Genomic DNA, 22,361 nt, shown 5'->3' on the forward strand with positions numbered 1-22,361 from the left:
ATGGCGGATATGTTAATTGACTCGGCTTCTGGAAACGAAATTATGTCATTAATGGATGGTCATTCAGGCTACAATCATATATTCATTGCTAAAGAGGACGTCGATAAAACTACATTCAGGTGTCCTGGGGCTATTGGCACTTTTGAATGGCTCGCCATGCCATTTGGATTAAAGAATGCAGGGGCAACTTACCAAAGAACCATGAATTTCGTCTTTCATGACATGATTGGGGACTTTATGGAAGTCTACATCGACGACATTATTGTTAAATCAGACAAGGTATGTCATTTTAATTATTTAGAACAAGCTTTTATTAGGATGCAGAAATTCGACCTAAAAATGAATCCATTGAAATGTGCTTTTGGAGTAAGGGCTGGTAACTTCTTAGGGTTCCTGGTTAATCAAAGAGGAATTGAAATCGATAAGAATAAAGCTAAGGCCATCTTAGAGTTACCACCCCCCACAACCAAAAAGCAACTTCAGATGATTTTAGGAAAGATAAATTTTTTGTGTTGATTTCTTGCTAATCTGTCAGGAAAAATTGAGGTGTTTTCCCCATTGTTGAAGTTGAAAAGTCAAGAAGAGTTTGTATGGGAAGACAAACATCAACATGCTTTTGACCAAGTCAAGCGGTACTTGGTTAATCCGCCAGTATTGATGCCGCCAAGAGCAGGTCAACCATTGAAATTGTACCTGGCCGCTATCGATACTACCATCGGATGCATGCTGGATTAAGAGAATGGTGAAGGCAAAGAGCAAGCGGTGTATTATTTGAGTCGGATGTTGAACGATCCTGAAACAAGATACACTGCTATTGAGAAGCTATGCTTGTCATTGTTTTATGCATGTACAAAATTACGTCATTATATGCTGCCGACTACGGTACATGTGATATGTAGAATAGACGTAATTAAGTACATGTTGACTCGGCCTATTGTTAAAGGCCGAATTGTCAAGTGGGCATTTGCTTTGACCGAAATAAATCTAGTCTATGTACCACTTAAAGCAATAAAAGGACAAGCCATAGCAGATTTCATTACGGAATATCCTGGAGCACGAGATGAAAGTTGTGAGGAATACGTTCACATAGTCCCATGGCAGCTTTACTTCGATGGATCCAGTACTCCTGGATCTATTGGGGCTGGGATCATGATAATATCCCCTCATGGATAGAAAACAAAACTTATGTCCAAAATGAATTTTGAATGCTCCAATAATCAGGCCGAATACGAGGCCTTAATTGTTGGCTTAAACATCTTGGCCAATATGAAAATACGTTTCGTTAAAGTTATAGGGGATTCTCAATTAGTGATAAAGCAATTATCTGGAGAGTACCAGTGTCTTAGCAAGAATATTATATCTTATTATTCACTGGCCAAAGAGCTCCTAAATCACTTTGACGACTTTGAGTTGATCCATATTAAAAGAGAGCATAACACGGAGGCCAATGATTTGGCACAAATGGCTTCCGGTTATAAAATATCATAAGAGCTTGTTGGCCATATGATTACTCAGACCAAGGTCTTACCATCGATGGACAATAGAGTCATGTTTATACAGTCGATAGAAACTCTTGTCGACAACACGACTGTTGACAAAGTAGTAACCCAAGATTGGAGAACCCTATTTATAGAGTATCTCAATAACCCAGTCTCTACTGATAAAAACTTCAAAAGAAAAGCCTTCAATTATTTAATGATTGGAGACGAGTTGTATCGTAAGACCGTGGATGGGCTATTGCTCAAATGTTTGGGATGACAAGAATCTGTGATAGCAATGGCCGAGGTTCATGAAGGCATATGTGGGGCTCATCAATCAGGGATAAAAATGAAGTGGTTACTCCGTCGACATGGTTACTTTTGGCCAACTATTACCCGAGACTGCATAAGTTATGCTAAGGGATGTGAAGCTTGTTAACGGCTATTAGGTGTTTATACTAGTCTATTTGGCCGATGAGTTAGGCCCACTAACTGGTGACATGCACATGAACGAAGGCGCAAGGTTCGGGATCCATTATAAAAATTGGTTATGAATGATCGTGGCACACGTAGGACACTCAATGAAAATAAGGGTATTTTATTGAGGAGAAGAAGGTTTATCCGACAGAAAGTCGTGAATCCCTCGTTGGAGCAAAAACAACTGAGATTCTAGTCTACTCATCTCTGAAATACATGCGCTTCTATTTTGACGATGTTCCATTGCGGAGTTCAATACTCGCATGTGCTCTTGTTGCTTCAAGTTCTTCAAAACACCGACATGATGATGTAGTTCTTGCTCAATTTTTACCTGTTGACAAAGCTTCATCTCTCGCCGTCGACGAGTCTCTTCGAGGACCGCTATAAGACGCCTTTCCTTCTCGACAAGGACACTTACTTCGTCCGTAATAGCCCGAAGGGATTCGCGACAAGTGTTTACTGTCTCACTAGCCTCCTTCATAATGTTAGCCGGCTCTTCATGTATTTCTGTAGGAATGGCCATCTCTCGTACATGGCCCAAAAGTTATTGGTACTTATCGAATATAGTCTGAAACTCTTGGGAGAAAATCTTGAGTCGTTCCCTGAGTGCCAAAGGAAGAATAGATCCAACTCCGGCATTGTCATTCCCAAGATGCTCAATGAGGAGTTTAAATTGCTCTAAGGCCGCGGCATCATACAACATCCTCGCAAATCCTCCTACAGAGAAGTCTAAAAAACGCGTCAATTCCATCTTCTTCTTGACAATGGCTAGTTTGATTGACTAGAATAAGGCGACAAGTCGTATGGATTAAATGCCAAAATAAATTCAGCTTCGTTTATAGCGTGCATTGCTTTGCCCGTATAAGCGGTAGTCGACTGATGATCAGGAGTTGATGAGACAGGCGCCGATGATAAAGCCTCAGCAGAATTAGTCGTGAGAGCCGAAGCTACGAACATTGGAGTCGACGTCGACGGTGAGACTGTGGAAGGATTGACCACAGTGGCTGGAATAGTGGTCCGTTGAACCATGATACTTGTCGATGGACCACATGCTGTGAAACCGGAATGACATCTCAGTATCAGGATTAGATAAGAATTGAAGACAACGTAATGTTTGAAAGACACGTACCTGTTTCAGGCATAGTTGTCTCGTGTCTAACCATATTAAGAGTGACAGTGGTTCCTACGGTGGAATCAAGAATTGGAGCAGTTCGGACAAGTGGAGAAGTAGGAACAATTGCTGGTATAACTGGAAAGAAAAGAAGAATAAATAAATCCAGTAAACAAGACGAGCAGAATATGCCAGACAAAAACAAAAGTTTACCAGAGGTCACAATAGTGGATGAACTAGGCTGAATGAAGAGCTATACTCGGGATGGCATCGAATTGGTAACAAAGGCGCTGGAAGATATCAAGGCGGTTGCGACCGGTGTGGTGCTAGAAATGCCAGTTGATGGAATTGAGATGTTGCTAACCCGCTCAACAGAAGAAAGACCAGTAGATGCCAAGGTGGTAACAGGATTCTGAATTGTGGGAACAGAGATACTATCTCTTGGACCTTTCTCCAAAGAAGCAATGGGTTGTGAAGAAACCGCATCGCGTGCAACCGATTCAGCAAATGGTTCGACAGATAAAGTGCTGGACTTCTTTCTTGGAGAAGGAGGAGAAGATCTTTTCCTTTTCCTTCTCAGCAATGATACAATCTCTTCCAACGTTTCCTCTTTGTTTATTCCAGAGACGATTCAAAAGGGAGAAATACCTTATAAGTAACCAACTGAAAGGATAAAGTGAGCCGACACAGAAGAAAAAAGACAAAGATTTACCATCAGTAGGATTTTCTGCAGCATCGACACCCTCTGCGTCAGAATCTTCTTCTGTTTCTGAGTTAAGAAATGGAAAGTTAGAATATGCACTGGATTAGAACAGAACAGGGACATAGAGTGGTGGTGTTTATACCTTGGGTAATCGGTTTCTTAGAACCATTCCGCTTCACATGACTAATTGCAGATCGGAGGGCCTCTTCATATGTACTTTCAAATGCAAAGGAATACCACCAGGTTTGCCACTCAGCAAGGTGTCCTGGACGGGCTTTGAAACCATTAGGGAGATCTGCACTATAATGGGTGCCCATTGTGTTAGCAATTTCAATACAACAGAGAAGTGGGCTTCGATTTTTGAGAGAGTATTCTTTCTTCTTGGTTCCTTCCGAGAAGCCCATTGAATAAGGAATTGGCATGGGAATTGGTTGCCAGAGTCCAAATTGTCTAGCACAATATTGTGGAGAATATACCTCAAACCTAGGATAGAATCGACCCTTCAATGAAGTCCATATGGGAAGATCTACCGCAGACAAAGCACAAGTCCAGAAAGGCCTATAGAGGTTGAATCGAGCTGGATCAAACAAATAATCGAACCCTCCATGGCTATACTTAAAGAAAATGACTTGGTCATGATTCAGTTCAAGAAAAGCTCGAAGATAGAAGATGAAAGGAGGCGCTTGAGAAGCAATATGTCGAGGGGGACAGTTCAACAATCGACGGCCCAGAGGTAGAGGTACAGGTCTTCTATACCCTTGCAGAGACAGATGGGGAAGGTGACGAACACCTCTACTGAAAAGGGAAGGGAAATACAAAGCCATACATGCTTGAAGTATCCAAAAAGCACCCGAGATGGTTCCAGAATCCCCGAATTTCATTGCCCGAGAGGCGTGAGTAAAGCCTCTATATAAACTGCAAGAACAAGAGGGGCCAATGCGAGGCGTTGTCCCATGGCTAAGGCTGCGGCAATTTGCAGATAGTCTTTGCAAACTTTAAGGGCAGGACTAAAAAACACATATTTTGATAGCCAAAAGAGCAAGAAAAAGAGACGCTCATCTTGGGTAACAGGACTCGAAGCTCGGTGAAATCGAGACAAGAAATTGCTGTATGCCAGAGCATCTTCAGAGATAAAAGGAGTGGACAGTATAGACAAATCCTCGACGGCATGACCCACCAATTCAAAACCCGCTATGGCAAACACATCGAGCATAGTGATGGACATGTGTCCCCAAGGAAAAAAGAAACAGTTGCTGGAGGAGGACCAGAAAGTGATGGCGGAGCCCAATAACCCACGTTCCAGGTCATAAGATGACATACTGACCTCGAGAGCAATGTTGATTCCGACAGCTGTCCATAAAAGTCGAGTTTCTTGGTCAACCTTCAACCGAATAAACCATTTGTGAAAATCCTCTTCGTAAGAAGGGAAACTTCGAAATCGAGAAGACCCGGTGAACCACACTTCCATAATAGAAGAATGTTGCAGTGTCAAAGTCTCACTATGCTTATACGGGAAATGGAATTGGAGATTCACAGGTATATTGAGATGGTCCATGAAACTGGGGCCCAGAGAAAAACAGTTGCATTCATCCTCGACAGTTTTCAGTAAATGAAAAAGTAATTACCAGCGCGTGGATCATCTTTAAACTTATCAAAAGCTGCGATGTAATCGTTGGCTGAATATTCAGACTTTTTGGACGCCATAAGAAATGATGGATCAAGATCGGAAAAGGGTTCAAGAAAGGATTTTTAGGGTTAGAGAAGAAGACGCGGCGGTGAAACGAAGCTTTGACAAGGATGAAGGGTGAAGAAGACGATTTGAAAAGTCACGACTGTTCGAAGAAGATACCAGGTGATGTGTCCAAAGGATATTGGATGAAGAATTCGCATGGACTGCTCGAAAAGACGTCAAGGGACAGAAAAGCATGATTATCGCCTAGGGATTCATACACAGACAAGGTACATATTTAAAAGAAATAAATTCAAATTTATTCCTTTTTAAAAGGGGGCATATGTTGACACCCAAAATTACCCCTGGTGAGAGCGGGCCGGTTACAAGTTACAAAAAGATATAAAGCACGGCCCACATGGCGAAAATCCGAAAAAGGCCGCAAGTCAGACCTAGAGACATTAAGAAGACCTAAGGTAATTATCGACAGGACACGTCATAAAAGTGTCGACAAATCCTAAATCACGAGCTTTGCACGTAACGACGACGAATCTAAGATTACGAGCTTTGCACGTGACGTCGACAAAGTCCAAAATCACGAGCTTTGCATGTGACATCGATGAGTTCAAGATCACAAGCTTTGCACGTGACGTCGACAAAGTCCAAAATCACGAGCTTTGCACGTGACATCGATGAGTTCAAGATCACGAGTTTTTCATGTGACGTCGACAAATTCAAGATCACGAGCTTTGCACGTGACGTCGACGAATCTAAGATCACGAGCTTTGCACGTGACGTCGATAAAGTCCAAAATCACGAGTTTTGCACGGAATCATGGTAATACATACACGTGTCAAAAGGTAAAGATATGACCGTGGTGGTGAAGATCAAAGAAGTTAAAGAATGACACGTGGAATAAAATTAGCTATTACGTGATGCCCAAAGAGCGTAAGCAACGTCGATAAGTCAGGAAACGGTTGAAGCGCGAAAAGTAAGGAAGTGGAAAATGACTTTTAAGGAGAAGTGTTCGGTCAACAGTTATCAAGCTGCTCTATAAATACTCAAGGATTTCCAACGTAGAGGGGACTTCGAAAAGAAACACAACACAACACATCTTTTATCTAGCCTTTATCCTTAGCTTAGGAGTAGTTTTAGTTGCAGCTTTCAGATTCTTTGTCGTAGATTCAATTCCGACAAGGGTCTTTATCAGGTTCAGCATTATTGATTAAATTCCAATGTTGTGCCACTAGTTCAGCGTCGTCGATTAAATTCCGGCGTTGTGCTTGGAGTATAGCTGTTGATTAGATTCTAGCCATATTCTCTCAAGTTACGTCATTGATTAAATTCTGGCGTACTTTGAATGATAATATCGCATATTAGTTGTGTCGTTGATTAGATTCCGACATAGCTTAATTGTCATTTCATTGTTAGTATTGTCGAGTTTGGCATCATATCAAGTCAGGGTGTAAGATCTATTGGGATTAATAAACGCATTTGACATTCTCTGTCTAAGCTTGACTCAAGACCCTGGTCTCTCCTAATAAAATCCGAAAAGCAGCGTTCGGTGAAAGATTTTCGACGGAGTAAAAACCGGCGAAACAACCATAAAGAATTCGTTATTACTTTTCTAATATTATTTATTATTTATTCTAAGGGAAAGGGAACACGGACCGCGCCTTTGCAGTCCGGTCCGACAATGGACCGTTCCTGGCCTTGTTAATCTTTGTCCGAAGTTCCTAGTTCAGTTTATCATTTGTTTTTTTCCTACTCTACACGCTTAGTTCAGTTCATTGCCCTCCCCAACACACTGAGAACGCATAAAATCTTTTTTATATCAACAACACGAACACCACGAGAAAATATTGGGCACAACAGTTTTGCAATGTCAAATTTAAGATGGACCATTCAGAGAGCGACGCGTGTCATCATCGAGTCCATCCATCAGAAATTTCGAAATTTCTGACTCTCATTCTGCCGCTCTCTCTGTCCCGAGAAACTACTCCACTCCGATCTCTCTCTTCTGTTCAGATTCAGCAAGTTTCTACTTCACCTATAGATGCCATAATTTCCCGATCCTCTGTCTTTGAAGCACCATATGTGTGGAGGCAAAACACCGAACCCGTGTCACCGCACTCGACAAGACCTCAATATCAGTCGCAGACGACGACGAGGACCACCACCATACAAGAACCCCTGCTTCTTCTGCGCCATGGACGAGCCTGACCTGCTTCTCGAACAAGCCAGAATCGCCGCTTGCTTAAAACAACCCATCGACGGCGACCCTTAAACCGTCCTCGTCCTGAGCAGCCTCTAGAACGTCGCTATGGCTCAGCCCAACAACCAGGAGTTCCCGTCCCTCGGCCTGTTCGACTGCTTGGCCAGATTGATCCTTTGAGGCGTCCAAGACAAGGAGTGGCTCCAGAGAGATCAGAACCGTGTACATTCCGTATTATGTCACTCACGTCATTGGTTCATATGTCATGAACAAGGCTCGGCTCGCGGAGAAGGCTGTGAAGTCCGGGGTTGTCCCAGGCCTCATGAAGTTCCTGAGAGGGAAGATGAGTTGAGTTGAGTAGAGTCGCCGTCCAAGCGCTCAGGCACTTAGCCAGCCACCACGAGGCATTCGAAGCCGTGGTTGAGTTCGAGCAAGAAATCGTGGGACTCGCCATGGAGATCGTGCCCAGTTGCCTAGAGGTGGTCTACGACTAGTTCATCAGCATAAATGGCGGGGGCAGAAAGAGATACCACGTCAACCTGGTGACAAGGGGGAGCGTGGGGAAGGGAACTGAACACGCGAGGGCCGAGAAATGGGCGAGCCAGCTTCAGTGCTGGTCTCTGTATTTACTCAATTGCTTTGAAAGCAAAAACGGAGGTCTTGACTGGATGTGCAAGAGAGAGTTTCCGAGGGAATTGTGCGAGATGTGGGGGTAAATTGACCCTCATCATCACCTGGTGCGATTGGGCTCATCAGGACTCTATGTCAATCCAAAATTCGGAATGTCAAACATCGCTGAGTTCAAGACAAAGTCATTGAGTGCCTATGCAATCTCTCCAGGTCATCAGATGATTGGCCAGTACATGGCCATCGACAGCCCCTTGCTGCTACTTACAGACCCAAATATGAGGCATCGAGTCCTGGACATGGCGGTGGCAGTCCTTGCCGATTCGGTCAGAACTCCAAGGCAGCCGAGGAGAGAGAGATAGGGAGGGGGGGTCGGAGAGAGAATCACACGAGCGGTACTCCAAGATTACCACAAGTTCAAGTATGGGGATTTGAAGCTGAAGAGAGATCACAGAGGGCACTGGAGGGAGACATGGGACTTGAAGGTGGAGAGGAGGAGGAGGTTAGAGAGAGAAAGGCCATGGTGGGGTCGTTGAAAAGGGAAGGGAATGAGAACTTCTGGTGTGGGGAGATCAAGAAAGCTGCTCTGGTCTACACCAAGGCATTGGACTTGCTGATGAGAGAGAGAGAGAGAGAGAGAGAGAGAGAGAGAGAGATAAGAGAGAGAGAGAGATACGAGAGAGAGAGAGAGAGAGAGCAAAGAGAGCGGCAGAGATCAAGTATTTGCAGCAGCAGCAGCAGAGAACCCATAAATTGGACGAACAACCCTCACCTAGGATTTGGAACCCTCCGAAGCTACGTTCTTTGAAGCTAAACCGTGATGGATCATACGTGCCTGGCTCGATGGAAGGATCTATCGCCTGCGTTTGCCGTGATTCACCTAGATGTCTCCCGTGATGGCTTTGCTTGAGAATCACGTTCTTCAATCTCTCTCTCTCTCTCTCTCTCTCTCGCGGTTGTGAAGGGGGAGAACAGATGGCCACTTTGACTTTTGTAGGACAAACACGGATCAAAGTTCCAAAAATGACAAGAGTGAAGATGCTCCATGAATGTCGATGCTCACTACTAAAACTAGCAAACCGTGGGGGGAAGCGAAGCTCCATGATTGTTGATGCTCCTGGTCTTAGGGGAGGGTGGGTGCGTCGGTTCCTTTTTGTTTTGTGTAAACGATCAGTTTTTTGTCCGAACGACGCTACGTACGTTGTCGTCGTTTTGGGGACTTTCGTTTCCTGTTTTTAGAACTGTTTGCTCCTCCTACTTGGTGAACCTTCACGGGGGAAAGAGAGTCCGTAACTTTTAGTTCGCCAATTTTTTATTAGTCTCGAGTAATTCTCAATTAAAATGTTAAAATAATCATTATATCTTTTGAAAACATCATAAATATGTACGTAATATAACCACAATGTTTAAGGACGTGCTATAAAGGTTTACAACTTTAATAAATCAATGCAAAAAAAAAACATATCCTAATTTTAAAAGACTATGTAACACGAGACATTTCGTCGTAAGTAGTTCAAAGCGTTGTAAACATTTGATTATTCTAATATTTTGAAATTCCCGACATTTTATAAAGAATGACAACTTATTATAGCAACTAAATACGAGTTGTCATTTTTAATATCTCGCGATGTTTTGCACATGTAAAACGAAAGGCTTGCTGGTCACAAGGTGATATGTCGATATGTAGGGATGGATATAGATTTGTTACTTGGGGCAAATTATGGTGATGTCTACAGAAAAAAAAAATAATAAAGAAAAGTTTTGAGTATATTTGTTTTAGTAACTGAAATATTGTCCCGATGCTTAAAAAGTCTATTGGAATTAATGTTTGGTCGATTTGTTTTATCTATAGTAACTACATATTCACTGGTGTATCAGTTTAGGGTTTTTCGTAGTATTAACCCTAAAAAAAAACGGGCACTAATCTAGAGAAATAAATATTTCGTAATCTAAAAGATGAGAAAGGAATTCTTAATATGATATGATAAAACTAAAGATTAAAACTAATTCGATCCTATTTATCATGCAAACTTGCTTAGATGCAATCGGAAAATAAATTATCATGACTTATGTATCTAAGGAATAGTCGCTTCAAAGTGAATTTTCCCAAGATACATCTATTCAATTAAATTTTGAATGTATTCCAAAGATATAAATTATGCTAAAGGTTAAATAAAAGCCCGTTTGATCTTCTTCTTCTTCTTTTTTAATTTTATAAAAATGACTAGAGATGATAACCCGTTTAACTAATTGGATTGAATGGGTCATTCCCATACAAATATGACTGACACAGCATAAATAACTAATACAATAGGTACAGTATGCATGTCTTCGTCAATGTCAAATTATGCGAAAACTAGCCGTAAGCGTACAAAGTCCTAGGTTTACATGTAATCATTAATTTATATTGTGTAATCAAATCGAGATTTATGACCACTATAAAAACAGAATTCATGTACGATTTATTATCATAGAACTCACTAATCTAAATATAAATAGGTCAAATGTCTGGTTACTACTCAAGTCGGGACGATTGCTTAGTTAGATAAATTGCAAGAGTCAATTTGCGTTGTGCAGTTTGAACTTTGAACTCGAGTAGTATTCGCTTAATAATTGCGTTAACTGTTACATAGGTAGCGACCACTTTGACATGCCATGATTACCACTCCGGGTTACCCCTAATTGTCACATGAAAATATTAGTCATTAATCAAAATATTAAATCTATGGATTGTGAATCGTGAAGTAAATCCAATTTACTCATAAAATTTGATGTAGTGCTTAAGATTGGCATTCCATGACAGATGTAAATTAATCGTAAAATATGATGTTTTTTCTAATGTTAAGTAGTGCCATGACTAATGATAAAGATATTTCAAATTCAGCTAATGTTATCATTTTTGGACACTAGGTATTGCTTCCAATTGTTCTTTTTTGTCAAATAAGTACCATATTTAAATGCAAGGGCACAAAGATTGTGTACACAGTATTGTAGTTGGATTCTAATTTATAGAATGTAGTGTAAGACAATAAAAAAATCCACTGATCCTGAAGCAACCAACAAAATCATGCAGTACGATATTTGTTCATACATTGACGTTGCTACCAAGTTTTTGGTGAAGATGGACTTTGCAACTCAAATAAGAGTTCTAGAAGGATCAAAATTATTCTTGAAGTTTAATTAGTGAAATAATCAACTAGGATTGGAGTATTACTTGGATTTAACTGATTTCCATTTTTTTTAGTTTTATGTTTTTTGTTTAGAGGTTTCCTATTTTGAATAGGAGTAGAACTTTTAAAGAGTCCACAAATATAGCTGTAATCTTTACATTTCAATAAAGTCAATATATAATTCAATTTTGCAAGTGTGTGCTTTGGGAATGTGTGATGCAATTTTTCTCTTAGGTGTGATGCTTGACAAACCCTAGGTGTGATCCTTAGGGAGTTTTGGGTGTGATACCTAAAGATGCATTCTTTGTTGTGGGCAGGTAATTTGCACTTTAAGTTGAAATATTTTAGTCGGAAAATCAAACATAATTGGCAAAAAAAATTACTTGCTATGAAAATTGATGTAGTTCATTTAGTTCAATATTGAGCTTCTGGGTTGGTTTTCTTTTCCCTTTGAAAAACTAAAAACAGAAGAAGCCAATGATAGGAATACTAAGGCTCTGTTTGATAACGTTTCTATTTTTTTCTATTTTTCCGTTCATTTGTTTCTCTTGAACCCAATGTACAACTGCTATTTTAAGACCTTCCATATTCCAATTCAATGTGCATATTTTGTAATCTGGCATTGAGTTACGGTCATTTAAAGGCTATACGAAAAGTCGAATCAGTACCTACACTGCTTTTGTGCTGTTGCCCATAATTACTTTCTTATGGTGCTTGGTTGATCTCCAAGTTGACCTTTTGTAAATATGGCACAGCTTCCACATCCACAAGTTATTTCAGCTTTCACTAGAGGTGGCCACGGTTCGAAACCGACCGGTTCCGGTTCGTGGTCAAGTGTGAACCAGAACCGTCCGGTTCCGGTTCGGAACCGGTTCCGGGCCTGTTCCAATTTTTTTTTTTTCTGTTTTTTTCTCTTTTCCTTTTCTTTTTTTTTTCTTCCTCCGCGGCCGGCCATAGCCGGGGCCGGCGCGGAGGTCGCCAGCCTCAGGCGAGGCGGCCCTCGCCGGCATCGGGCGAGGCCGGCGAGGTCGAGCCTCGCCATTGCAGGCGAGGCCGAGCCTTGCCGGCGTCGGGCGAGGCCGGCCTCGCCCAGCCAGCGAGGGCTGGCCTCGCCCGACGCCGGCGAGGTCGAGCCTCGCCGGTTGCGGCGAGGCCGAGCCTCGCCGGCGTCGGGCGAGGCCGGCCTCGCCCGGCCCCAGGCAAGGGCCGCCCTCGCCCGACGCCGGCGAGGGCCCCTCGCCCGACGCCGGCGACCTCCGCGCCGGCCCCGGCCATGGCCGGCCGCGAAGGAAGAAAAAAAAAATATAAATTAAAATTTTAAAAAACAGAAACAAGGAAAAAAGACAAAAGAGAAAAAGGAAAAACAGAAAAGGAAAAGGAAAAGAAAAAGAAGAAAAACAGAAAAGGAAAAACAGAAATGAAAATAAAAAAAAATTAAAAAAATACTATTCTTGTGATAGAACATTATTCAATATAAATTGTGATTAAAATGTAAATTGTACTCAAATTTGGGGACAAAAAGACGAGAGAAAGAGAGGGCTTCAACTTAATAAATTATCATTAAGCACATTACAATTCGTTACAACGATCTTAAAAAAAAAGGAGTACAATATATATACCCTAAAATTATCCCAAAACCTAAGCATTCCGTGCGCAGGGGACCAGAGGTCACATATCGTCGGATTATATTTCGATTTTCCTAAGCTCACGTGGGCGTACCCGGTATGAGAAACAAGAGTTCCCGAAATATTTGCCAACTCCAATAGTTCTTTTACCCTCAATCGTCACTACCCGTTCCAGTACCGATACTGGTAACGGTAGTATCTCCATCGTTAAAGAATTCGGATTCATTATTCCGATCTATCTCTTGTTGCCGGTATTGAGCCTTCGTCCAATCAGCAACACAAGCTTGCATCTCCACTGATTCTGGATCTAATCTTGAACGATCTTCGTTCAAAATATTACCTCCGGCACTGAATGCTTGTTCGACCGCAACTGTGGAACAAGGGGTTGAAAAAATCTGTTTTGCAATAAGAGAAAGGATTGGGTATTGGCTTGCGTGCCTCTTCCACCAATCCAAAATAAAAAAATCTGTACCACCTTCGGCTTTAGTAAACTCAAATAAAATGGTTAGATAACTCTCTAATTCAGAAATATTTCCTATTACTCCCTTTTGTTTTTTTTGTCTATGTAATAAAAGTTGGTACCCTCTACTAATTTTACCTGTATTGTCATTTTGTATCTCCGTAGATTGAGAAGATCTAATATCACCTAAATTATATTTAGTATAAAATTCATTATATAATTCTATTACTACGTTTTTAACCTCACGTACTATGGTTGTAACATTTGTCACATCATAATGTAAACATTGATAATACGCACGCAAAAAATCATTTAAGCCATCCAATTTGCAACGCGGATAAAAAACACAAGCAACTAAATAAATCACAGGAATTTCACTATAATAATGAAGCCATTTCATTTTTATTGCAACTATAGTATGCTGTAATTCAACATCATTTTCATATTCATCAAAAGTTCCGACAATATATGTACACTCTACTAAAAATAAATGTGTAGTAGGATAATAAACACCAGACAAAGTATAAGTTGCATCATTAAAAACCTTTAAAAGATCTAAAATTTTTTGGCAAATATGCCACTCTTGTGGGTATAAATTAATTTGAGGTATATTATTAGAAATGAATGCACATAATAAATCTTTATATGCTAAAGATTCATTAAGCAAGTGGAAAGTAGAATTCCAACGAGTTGGAACATCTCTTGAAAATCTTTTTGGCTTTTTGCCATTATCTCTACAAAATTTACCCCATTCTTTCATTTTTTTGGGATGTTTCCATAAAAATTGAATCGCCGTTTTTATTGGTTGAAGAAAAAATATCAAGAGTTTTCAAACCATCTTGTACACATAAATTTAAAACATGACAAGCACATCTAATGTGAAAAAATTTTCCGCCAAAAGTGGGTTTACAAATATTTTCTAACTCGGCAATTGAAGCGGTATTTGCTGCGGCATTATCAAAACCAATTGAAAAATTTTTGTTAAACAAATAATATTCTTCTAAAACTTGCCTAATTATTCTATAAATATTATTTGCCGTATGATGATCATCGAAAACTCTAAATGCAGTAACTCTTTTTTGAATAGTCCACTCGTCATCTATCCAATGACATGTTATGCCCATGTAAGAATGATTTTGCCAATGATCACTCCAAATATCACTACCTATATGCACGCATCCATTAAATTGCATAAAAAAGTTTTGTAAATCATTTTTTTCATTTTTGTAAAGATCTTTAATTACTCGTTTAATTGAATTTCTAGGAACACGTTTTGCTTGTGGAGCACATGCTTTTTGTACAAATTCATTAAAACCAAATCTTTCTCCAAAATTAAATGCTAAATGCTCAACGGAAATAAATTTGCCTAATTCTTCCTTATAAGTTTTTTCATTAAAACGAAATAAAGGGGAAGTGTTAGGATTGACGTACCCGGAAATTTGTTGTTGCCCGATATCGATTCCCGTTTCGGTTGGATGTTTGCTCATAAGATGTCGTTTAAATGTTCCATATCCTTGTCCACCTGTATATTTATATATTTTTCCACAATATTTACAAATTATATCATACCTTTTTTGACCGATATCAAACATTTCCATTTTCGTGAAGTGATTCCAAATGTCAGATGTAAATTCCCGTTCCGCTTCCTTTGTTGTAGATATTTCAGCAGGAGGATGAAAACTTTCTTGCGTCGGGACGCGCTCCACATCGCGAAAAATGTTGATTTCATCATCTTGAAAATCTGCATATTCACGAGGATCAAAAGAATGATGGGATTCCGTCGCGATATTCTTACCTTTGCCAGTTGGCACTCGACTTCCACTTGCCATTTTTCGAATGGATTGAGCGGATTAATTGAGAGAATTAAGAAAGAATTGCATGGATTGAGAAAATTGAGAGAATTTCAGAGAATTTGAGAGAATTTCGAGTATTGAGAAAATTTGAGACTTGAGAGAAGAGAATTGGAGAGAATTGTGTGTGTATTGTGAGGATTGGAGAGAATTTATAGGAAAAAAATAGAACAAAATTTAGAATTAAAAAAAATAAAACATAACCGTTGCAAAATTGCAACGGTTATGTGTTTTTTTTTTTTTTTATAAAAACGCCCGTTGGGGCGTAGCCGTTGCCCCAACGGGCCGCAAGGTGCAAGCCCGCAGCAGGGCCTGCACGTCTGCAGGCCCTGTTGCGGATAAATTTTTTTTTTTTTTTTTTTGGGTTTGGCCGTTGCTTGGCAACGGGCTGCTGCTGCTGCAGCTTTTTTTTTTTTTTAAATTTTTAATTTATTTATTTTTTTAATTTTTTTCGCCGGTTCCGGGCCGGTTCAAATTTTTCTGGAACCGGAACCGGGCCGGTATGCCACGGGCCGGTTCCGGTTCCGAACCGCAGGCCCAGTCAACAGGCCGGGCCCGGGTTTGACCGGGCCATTTCCGGTCCGGTTCCGGGCCAAAACCGGCCCGTGGCCACCTCTAAGCTTTTCTAACTTTCTGTTTCCACTCTGTCTGTGTAGCCGCTCTGTGTTATATTGTGTTCACTAATTTCAGTTTGATATAATGAGTCACTTACTGCTTCTTCCTGTGTGATTGTAGTAAAGCCTCGGAACACGCGCCAGAATATGCATGAATGAAACATTCCTACGACAACCAAGGACACCGTTTGTCGATTTCTGAATGCTTCCATCGGCAAGGTACACTCACTACCATAGTTGCCTCTCGAGAGCCTCCATGTTCCTTCAACTAATGGGCTGATGATAGTTGCCCTCTTTGCTTTGCTGAGATTTATCTTTTATTCTCCTCCCTAAGTAGTCTTCCAATATATTTCATCTTTAACATATGGTAAATTCTCTTTCCTTTAGTCTTTTCCCATGCATTAGGAAAAGAAAAATACAAATAAACCTTACGAGACACATTTTCAAGGGTTAGTGATCAAGATAAACTTAAAAATTATATAAAAAAAATCTAGATGAATGAGGCAAAAAGTGTGTGCATTGTTATACATGGACGAGACAACAGAGACTTCTTAAGGAAGTCGGAGCATAAGAATTCTTTCTACGTGTCAAGGGGAAGGGAGGCCTAAGAAAGATTCTATTGGAAGGGAAAATTTCAAATAAGGGCATGTGCCCTCATTTTATCAAATAAAGGCTTGAAGTGGGCTTTGTGTCAAATAAAGACCTGAAGTGGCATGTCAGTCTCAAATAAAGACCTGAAATGGCCATGAGAGTTTCAAATAAGGACCTGACATCGCCGGTCACCGGCTGGCGAAATATTCCAACCGACAATCGGTGAGGTCAAGGGCATTTTCGTCCAATTTTTTTTCCTTTTCTTTCTTTATTTCGTTTTTCTAGTTTCCCCTATTGGCCTGCTGGTGGTCGACTGGCCGGCCACCTGTGAAGCCTGGCAGGGGCGGGGCGAGGGTCACCCTCGTCGGCAACAGGCAAGGGACGGCCTCGCCTTGGGCGGGGCCGTCCTCGCTGGCCATGGGCAAGGTCGGCCCTCGCCAGATCTAGGAGCGGGTCACCTCGCTAGCTGCCGGCGAGGGACGGCCAGGCGAGGGTTGCCTCACCCTGGGCGGGGCCGTCCCTCTCCGGCATTTGGCGAGGCGACCCTTGCCCAGATTTGGCGAGGGCCGAGCTTGCCCATGGTCGGCGAGAACAGCCTTGCCAGATCTGGGTGAGGGGGCCTTGCTCCTAGCCGGCAGCTGGCGAGGCGACCCTCGCCCAAGTGAGGCCGTTCCTCGTATGTTGCTGGTAAGGCCGTTCCTCGCTTGTTGCCGGCAAGGACGGCCATTGCCAGATCGAGCGAGGGCGACCCTCGCCCAGCCCTCGTCGGGCTTTGCTGGTGGCCGGCCACCAGGGAAGAAGGGAAAACCAGAAAAAATTCAAAAAAGAAAGAAAAAAAGAAAAAAAATTCAAAAAAGTTAAAAGACGAAAATGCCCTCACCACAAGAAAAGTCAGGCCCTTTTTTGAAACAGATATAGCCACTTCATATCCTTTTTGATTCAAAATCCACTTCAGGCCCTTATTTGAGACTAACATGAAACTTCATGTCCTTATTTGACACAAAGTCCACTTCAGGCCCTTATTTGAAAAAATGAAGGCACTTCAGGCCCTTATTTGAAATTTTCCCCTATTGGAATGCTTTTAAGGCGGATAATCAACGGATATTAGGGCTAGTTAACAGTATAGCCTTATGGGTAGAAGGATGAGGGCTTTTATCAATCTCTTTTATTTTTTATTCTATTTAGATTATTCTATTTATAAACAAGAAAGCATACGCATTTACTAAGAATGTTCTCAAATCTAACTGTATTATTCGTTCACCATAAAACTCAGCACCACCCAAAAAAAAAAATTTAGTATACACTTGCAAGACTCAGCATAAATGACTGTTCACTACTCGTGTCTAATGGATCTTAGACAATAATGTGATGAAAATACCTTTCCTAGAAAACTGAGCTATGAATAAATGTTTGTTTATTTGCATATGTTGGACATGCTTATCCTCATTTTTTGAATTTATGATCTGTTATAATTGAGCGTGGGGTTGCCCAAAGATTCTTGCTCAAACTGCTTCAGTGACCAACAAAGAATTCATTCATTTTGTGACATTTAAGTTATAGTCATCGGACACATTGTCTTTTCATGAACACGTTACTTGGATTTCATTGAGAAATATTGGATAAAAGCTCAGTGGTAACTAAAATGTTCATACAGAAATGTCAAACAGCCAGATACAGTAAATGCCAAACAGCTTGGATAATGGTTTGATAGACGTAAAATGCTAACTGTTTGCTAGACTTCAAATGTATACCCGCGGTAAATTTATTTCTGCCATTGGATTTTTACAGATGTCATGTTTTTGATGTTTCACCAGAGCAAGCTAATTGGCATGTAATTGCTATCACTAGATGGCTTTATCCAAGGATCTTTGTCGTTTGATGGTTGCATGCTCAGGAGAACTTGTTGAAGACATTTTTGAATCAAGAGGGGTTCAAATGGTTGGAGATAGTATGCGTGGCTTCGATATAAACCACTTGCATGTTAAACACTTAAACCCTAAGTCGCGATATGATATGGGCTTGGGAGAGCCCGAGTTAAGTCCCGAATCTAGACTTAGCACGTACCAGGCGAGCCCTCCCTTTTTGCATGTCGATCGAAAAAGAGAGCGGGAGGTCGGTCGCAACAAAATTAATTGATCTTAAAAGAAAAATTAGTCAAATTAAGTATATTTAGTTCTTTCAAGGTTGAAATAATATGAATAAGACTTGTTCATTTGACCCAAATAATTCCTTTTTTGATTGGTTTTTTTAGCCTAACATTTTGCTTGCTTTAGGTGACTGCACCCTTACTCAACCTAAAGTAACAGTGCAATCTGCACCCCACAGTTTCCCAAGGAAACCGGATGACTTTTTTGTCTAGTTTTATTGGGAAATCAATTCCCTTAAATAACAATTTTTAGCTAAAAGTGAGTTTAAAGGAAAAAAATCAGAATTATTAACGATCGAAATACAAATAATCACAAATATGAAAATGATATTTGGTTGATTTACTTCGTCTATTACATTTGCATGTGATTTTTTTCTTTTATTTATTTTTACATCAATCTTCGATCACATTTTAAAGAATTATACTTTCAGTACTTTCCTTTTATATGAGTTTAAGTATCTAATAGCTTTCTGGTATAATTATTAAAAAATATATGAAGTTATAAGAGTTAGATTCTATACTCATTTAAGATAAAATAAATTCCTTGGCCCTTATTGTCATGATATCTTCATATTAGCATCTTTAATTAAGAAAATTGGTTTAAGCATATCTAATTCAAGAAAAATGTGATATTTTGATAAATAACTACTAAAATACTATGTTCGAGTACCATCTATTGGTGTGCAATTAAAGCTAATAAGAGCCAAGTAAAATTTCTTTTTCGCAATGAGAGACTAACTTGTTTTTCAATGTGTACATAAAAAAGCTTAATAGTGGTGTACATGATCATAAAACATTAAAAAGATTGATAGTCCATAATTCATATCCTCCGTATACCTAATGTTTACTTTTCTCATTTAGTAATTCTTAGATATTAATTCGTAACTATTATTAATAATGAAGAGATGTGAAAGAGAGAAATGTGAAATTTTGTGTATATTGTGATGTTTATATTAACGAAAAATACATTAGCCTATTTATAAGTTTTATTAGATTACTATTCTAAGATAATATCTCAATCAAGATAATGTATAATCAAAGGGAGATATACGTGCAACACATGTGCAACATTCGTGCAACATGCGTGCAATCATGAAAGATACAAATAATCAACATAAAATTTCATAATTATCTCCGTATACCTAATGTTTACTTTTCTCATTTAGTAATTCTTAGATATTAATTCGTAGCTATTATTAATAATGAAGAGATGTGAAAGAGAGAAATGTGAAATTTTGTGTATATTGTGATGTTTATATTAACGAAGAATACATTAGCCTATTTATAAGTTTTATTAGATTACTATTCTAAGATAATATCTCAATCAAGATAATGTATAATCAAAGGGAGATATACGTGCAACACATGTGCAACATTCGTGCAACATGCGTGCAATCATGAAAGATACAAATAATCAACATAAAATTTCATAATTATCTCTTACATAAGAAAATATCATATAAAAAGTGATAAATATCTCTAACAGTGTCGTGTTGATATGTTTCACAGTGTTACTAGTTTTCGCCGTCTTTAAAAAGTACCCAAAAATTGTTTTCTCCGTGCACATTTCGCGGAGGTAGAACCACGAATTGCTGCAAGTTTCCGAAGCTCTTCGTAATCAGATGTTGTCAAATTGTACAACATCTTAGAATCCACGAAGTAGTAGAACTTTCTGTGCGACACAAAACGCGTCATTTGCCGAAACCTTTGCAAATATATCAGTGGTAGTGTGAATGACACCTCATGAAAACAGTGATCAGATTACCAACGGCCAAATTACCAAGGTACAGACTATAGAATGATTTAAATAGGGTCACATTCATGTCAATAGTTCTTAGATGAATAACTCGAAGAACACAAGTACCTGAAATATGGACAAAACGGTGACAGGATCGGTTGCCGATATAAGAGCACCAAACATGAGGCACTCAACAAATGGGAGTCTGTACATCAGAAACATCACTCCACCAAGATATCTGTAACAGGCAAAGGCCAAATGTTTAACTGCTCATAACATAGAGTAGGCAGGTGTCTAAATGTGACTATATATAGCTACTCACACTAAAACTCCCGTAATAATAGAAGCCATGAAAGTGCCAAGCATTGCAAATGTCAAAATAGCTCCAAAATTCGAGAAAAAAGGTTTCTGCAAAATAACCATAACAATTGTTAGGAACGGATAATCAACCACCACATTACCCTATCTCCAACAGGTATACAATAGGAGACGAAAAGGCAGGAATTACTTACAGGAGCTAAGCTAAAGCCTGACTGAGTAAGCACAAAGCTATTAAGGAAACAACAAGAAGTACCAAAAGCCAGTTATTGGGCGGCTAGAAATGAGAAAGCAAGCAGAAAAATGGACAATTACGGAGGCAGGTAAAAAACTTATTTTCAGGATATAATATTATCGGAGGCAGCAAAAACAGAAAGAAAAATTCTTCGTGGAAGTTGAACCATGTCCTGCAACAACACGAAAAGAATCAGAAAGAAAAACCAGAAGCTGCAAAAGAGAAGGTACCAAACGAGCAAAACATTCACACCTGATGCTAGTCTCAGTGTCTGAAACATTAGCAACCCCACCAACGATCAGACCTGCGAATTCACAGCCTCATCAACAAAATGCGCCAAGTCCCATGCAAAAACCAACTGACCAAAATCAAGCGAAAAAGCACAAATAGGATCATCAAAAGGCACCTATCAAAAGAGAAGCGCTGGCTTCAGGAACATAATAAAACTTGTGGCGGCGAAGCAAGTGGCTGAGGACGAAGGACAGGACCAGCATTGTGATCTGGAGGAGGATTCCGACGCCGGCAGCCTGCTGCTCCTTCCCAGTCTGGCCGCCGCTGGGGCTGTGATCGGCTGCCGATATCTGAAGCCGCTGATCCATTGAGCACTTTGGTTTCAATCGAAATTTGCTGGTCCGTTGTCTTCTTCTTCTGCTTCGCGTGCTTGCTTTTTTCCACAAAGCGCGCTACTTTTCAGCTCCGGACCTCTAAATTTGGTTCAACTGGCAAGATTCAAAACTTCCAGTCAAATGACCCCTTAAACTTTGCTAAGTGGCTCCTATGAGCATTTCTGAGAGAAAAATCTCTGCTGCCTACCTACTCCATTCTGAGCCCCAGAACAACCACCCTAGATTTTCGACCATGCTTATTCATCTATCTTCCTGTCCTTTAGCTTAACCATACTAAAACCAAAAACTAAATCCAAGTACTCGTAAATTCAACTGCTATCAACCAGATTCATTCACTCATCAGACAGTGATCTCCATTTATAATGCCCCAGAACGAGCATGCTGCTTCAATCCAGAATCAAATTGTTCAGTGCCCAAGAAGTCTAAATTACCTGTCCTCTACTAATAAAGCCACGTTTGATACTTATCTCATACTAGGTTAGGCCAAACATAGTACATGCTTGGGCTGTATTATTAGCAATTCCTAACCTAGGGGAGCATGCACTAATTTACTGCCGAAGACGTCCAAGGCCAGCTCACTATCCATCCTAAGCAGCGCTTATATGCCTGTCTTAATAGCTAATTGCAGACACGGGGGCAAAAAAAATTAATGGCAAGGACTGAAATTATACCCACATAACGAAGTTCCACAGACGAATATAATCAACT

General features: G+C 40.2%; 1 protein-coding gene and 1 pseudogene across 1 annotated transcript; both read left to right on the forward strand.

The window, feature by feature from the left end:
• Positions 1-2,637, forward strand: LOC115664828 (uncharacterized). The gene is made up of 2 exons (XM_056317929.1): positions 1-279; positions 2,299-2,637. Exons 1-2 carry the CDS (start codon positions 1-3, stop codon positions 2,635-2,637), a joined length of 618 nt encoding a protein of 205 aa, XP_056173904.1.
• A 2,325-nt stretch (positions 2,638-4,962) lies between these two features.
• Positions 4,963-10,917, forward strand: LOC115664825 (uncharacterized; annotated as a pseudogene).
• Positions 10,918-22,361: the final 11,444 nt, after the last annotated feature.

This window comes from Syzygium oleosum, unplaced genomic scaffold, assembly GCF_021117445.2.
Source record: "Syzygium oleosum isolate NSW1041296 unplaced genomic scaffold, Sole_v2.1 Sole_v2.14, whole genome shotgun sequence".
NCBI classification, from domain to species: domain Eukaryota; kingdom Viridiplantae; phylum Streptophyta; class Magnoliopsida; order Myrtales; family Myrtaceae; genus Syzygium; species Syzygium oleosum.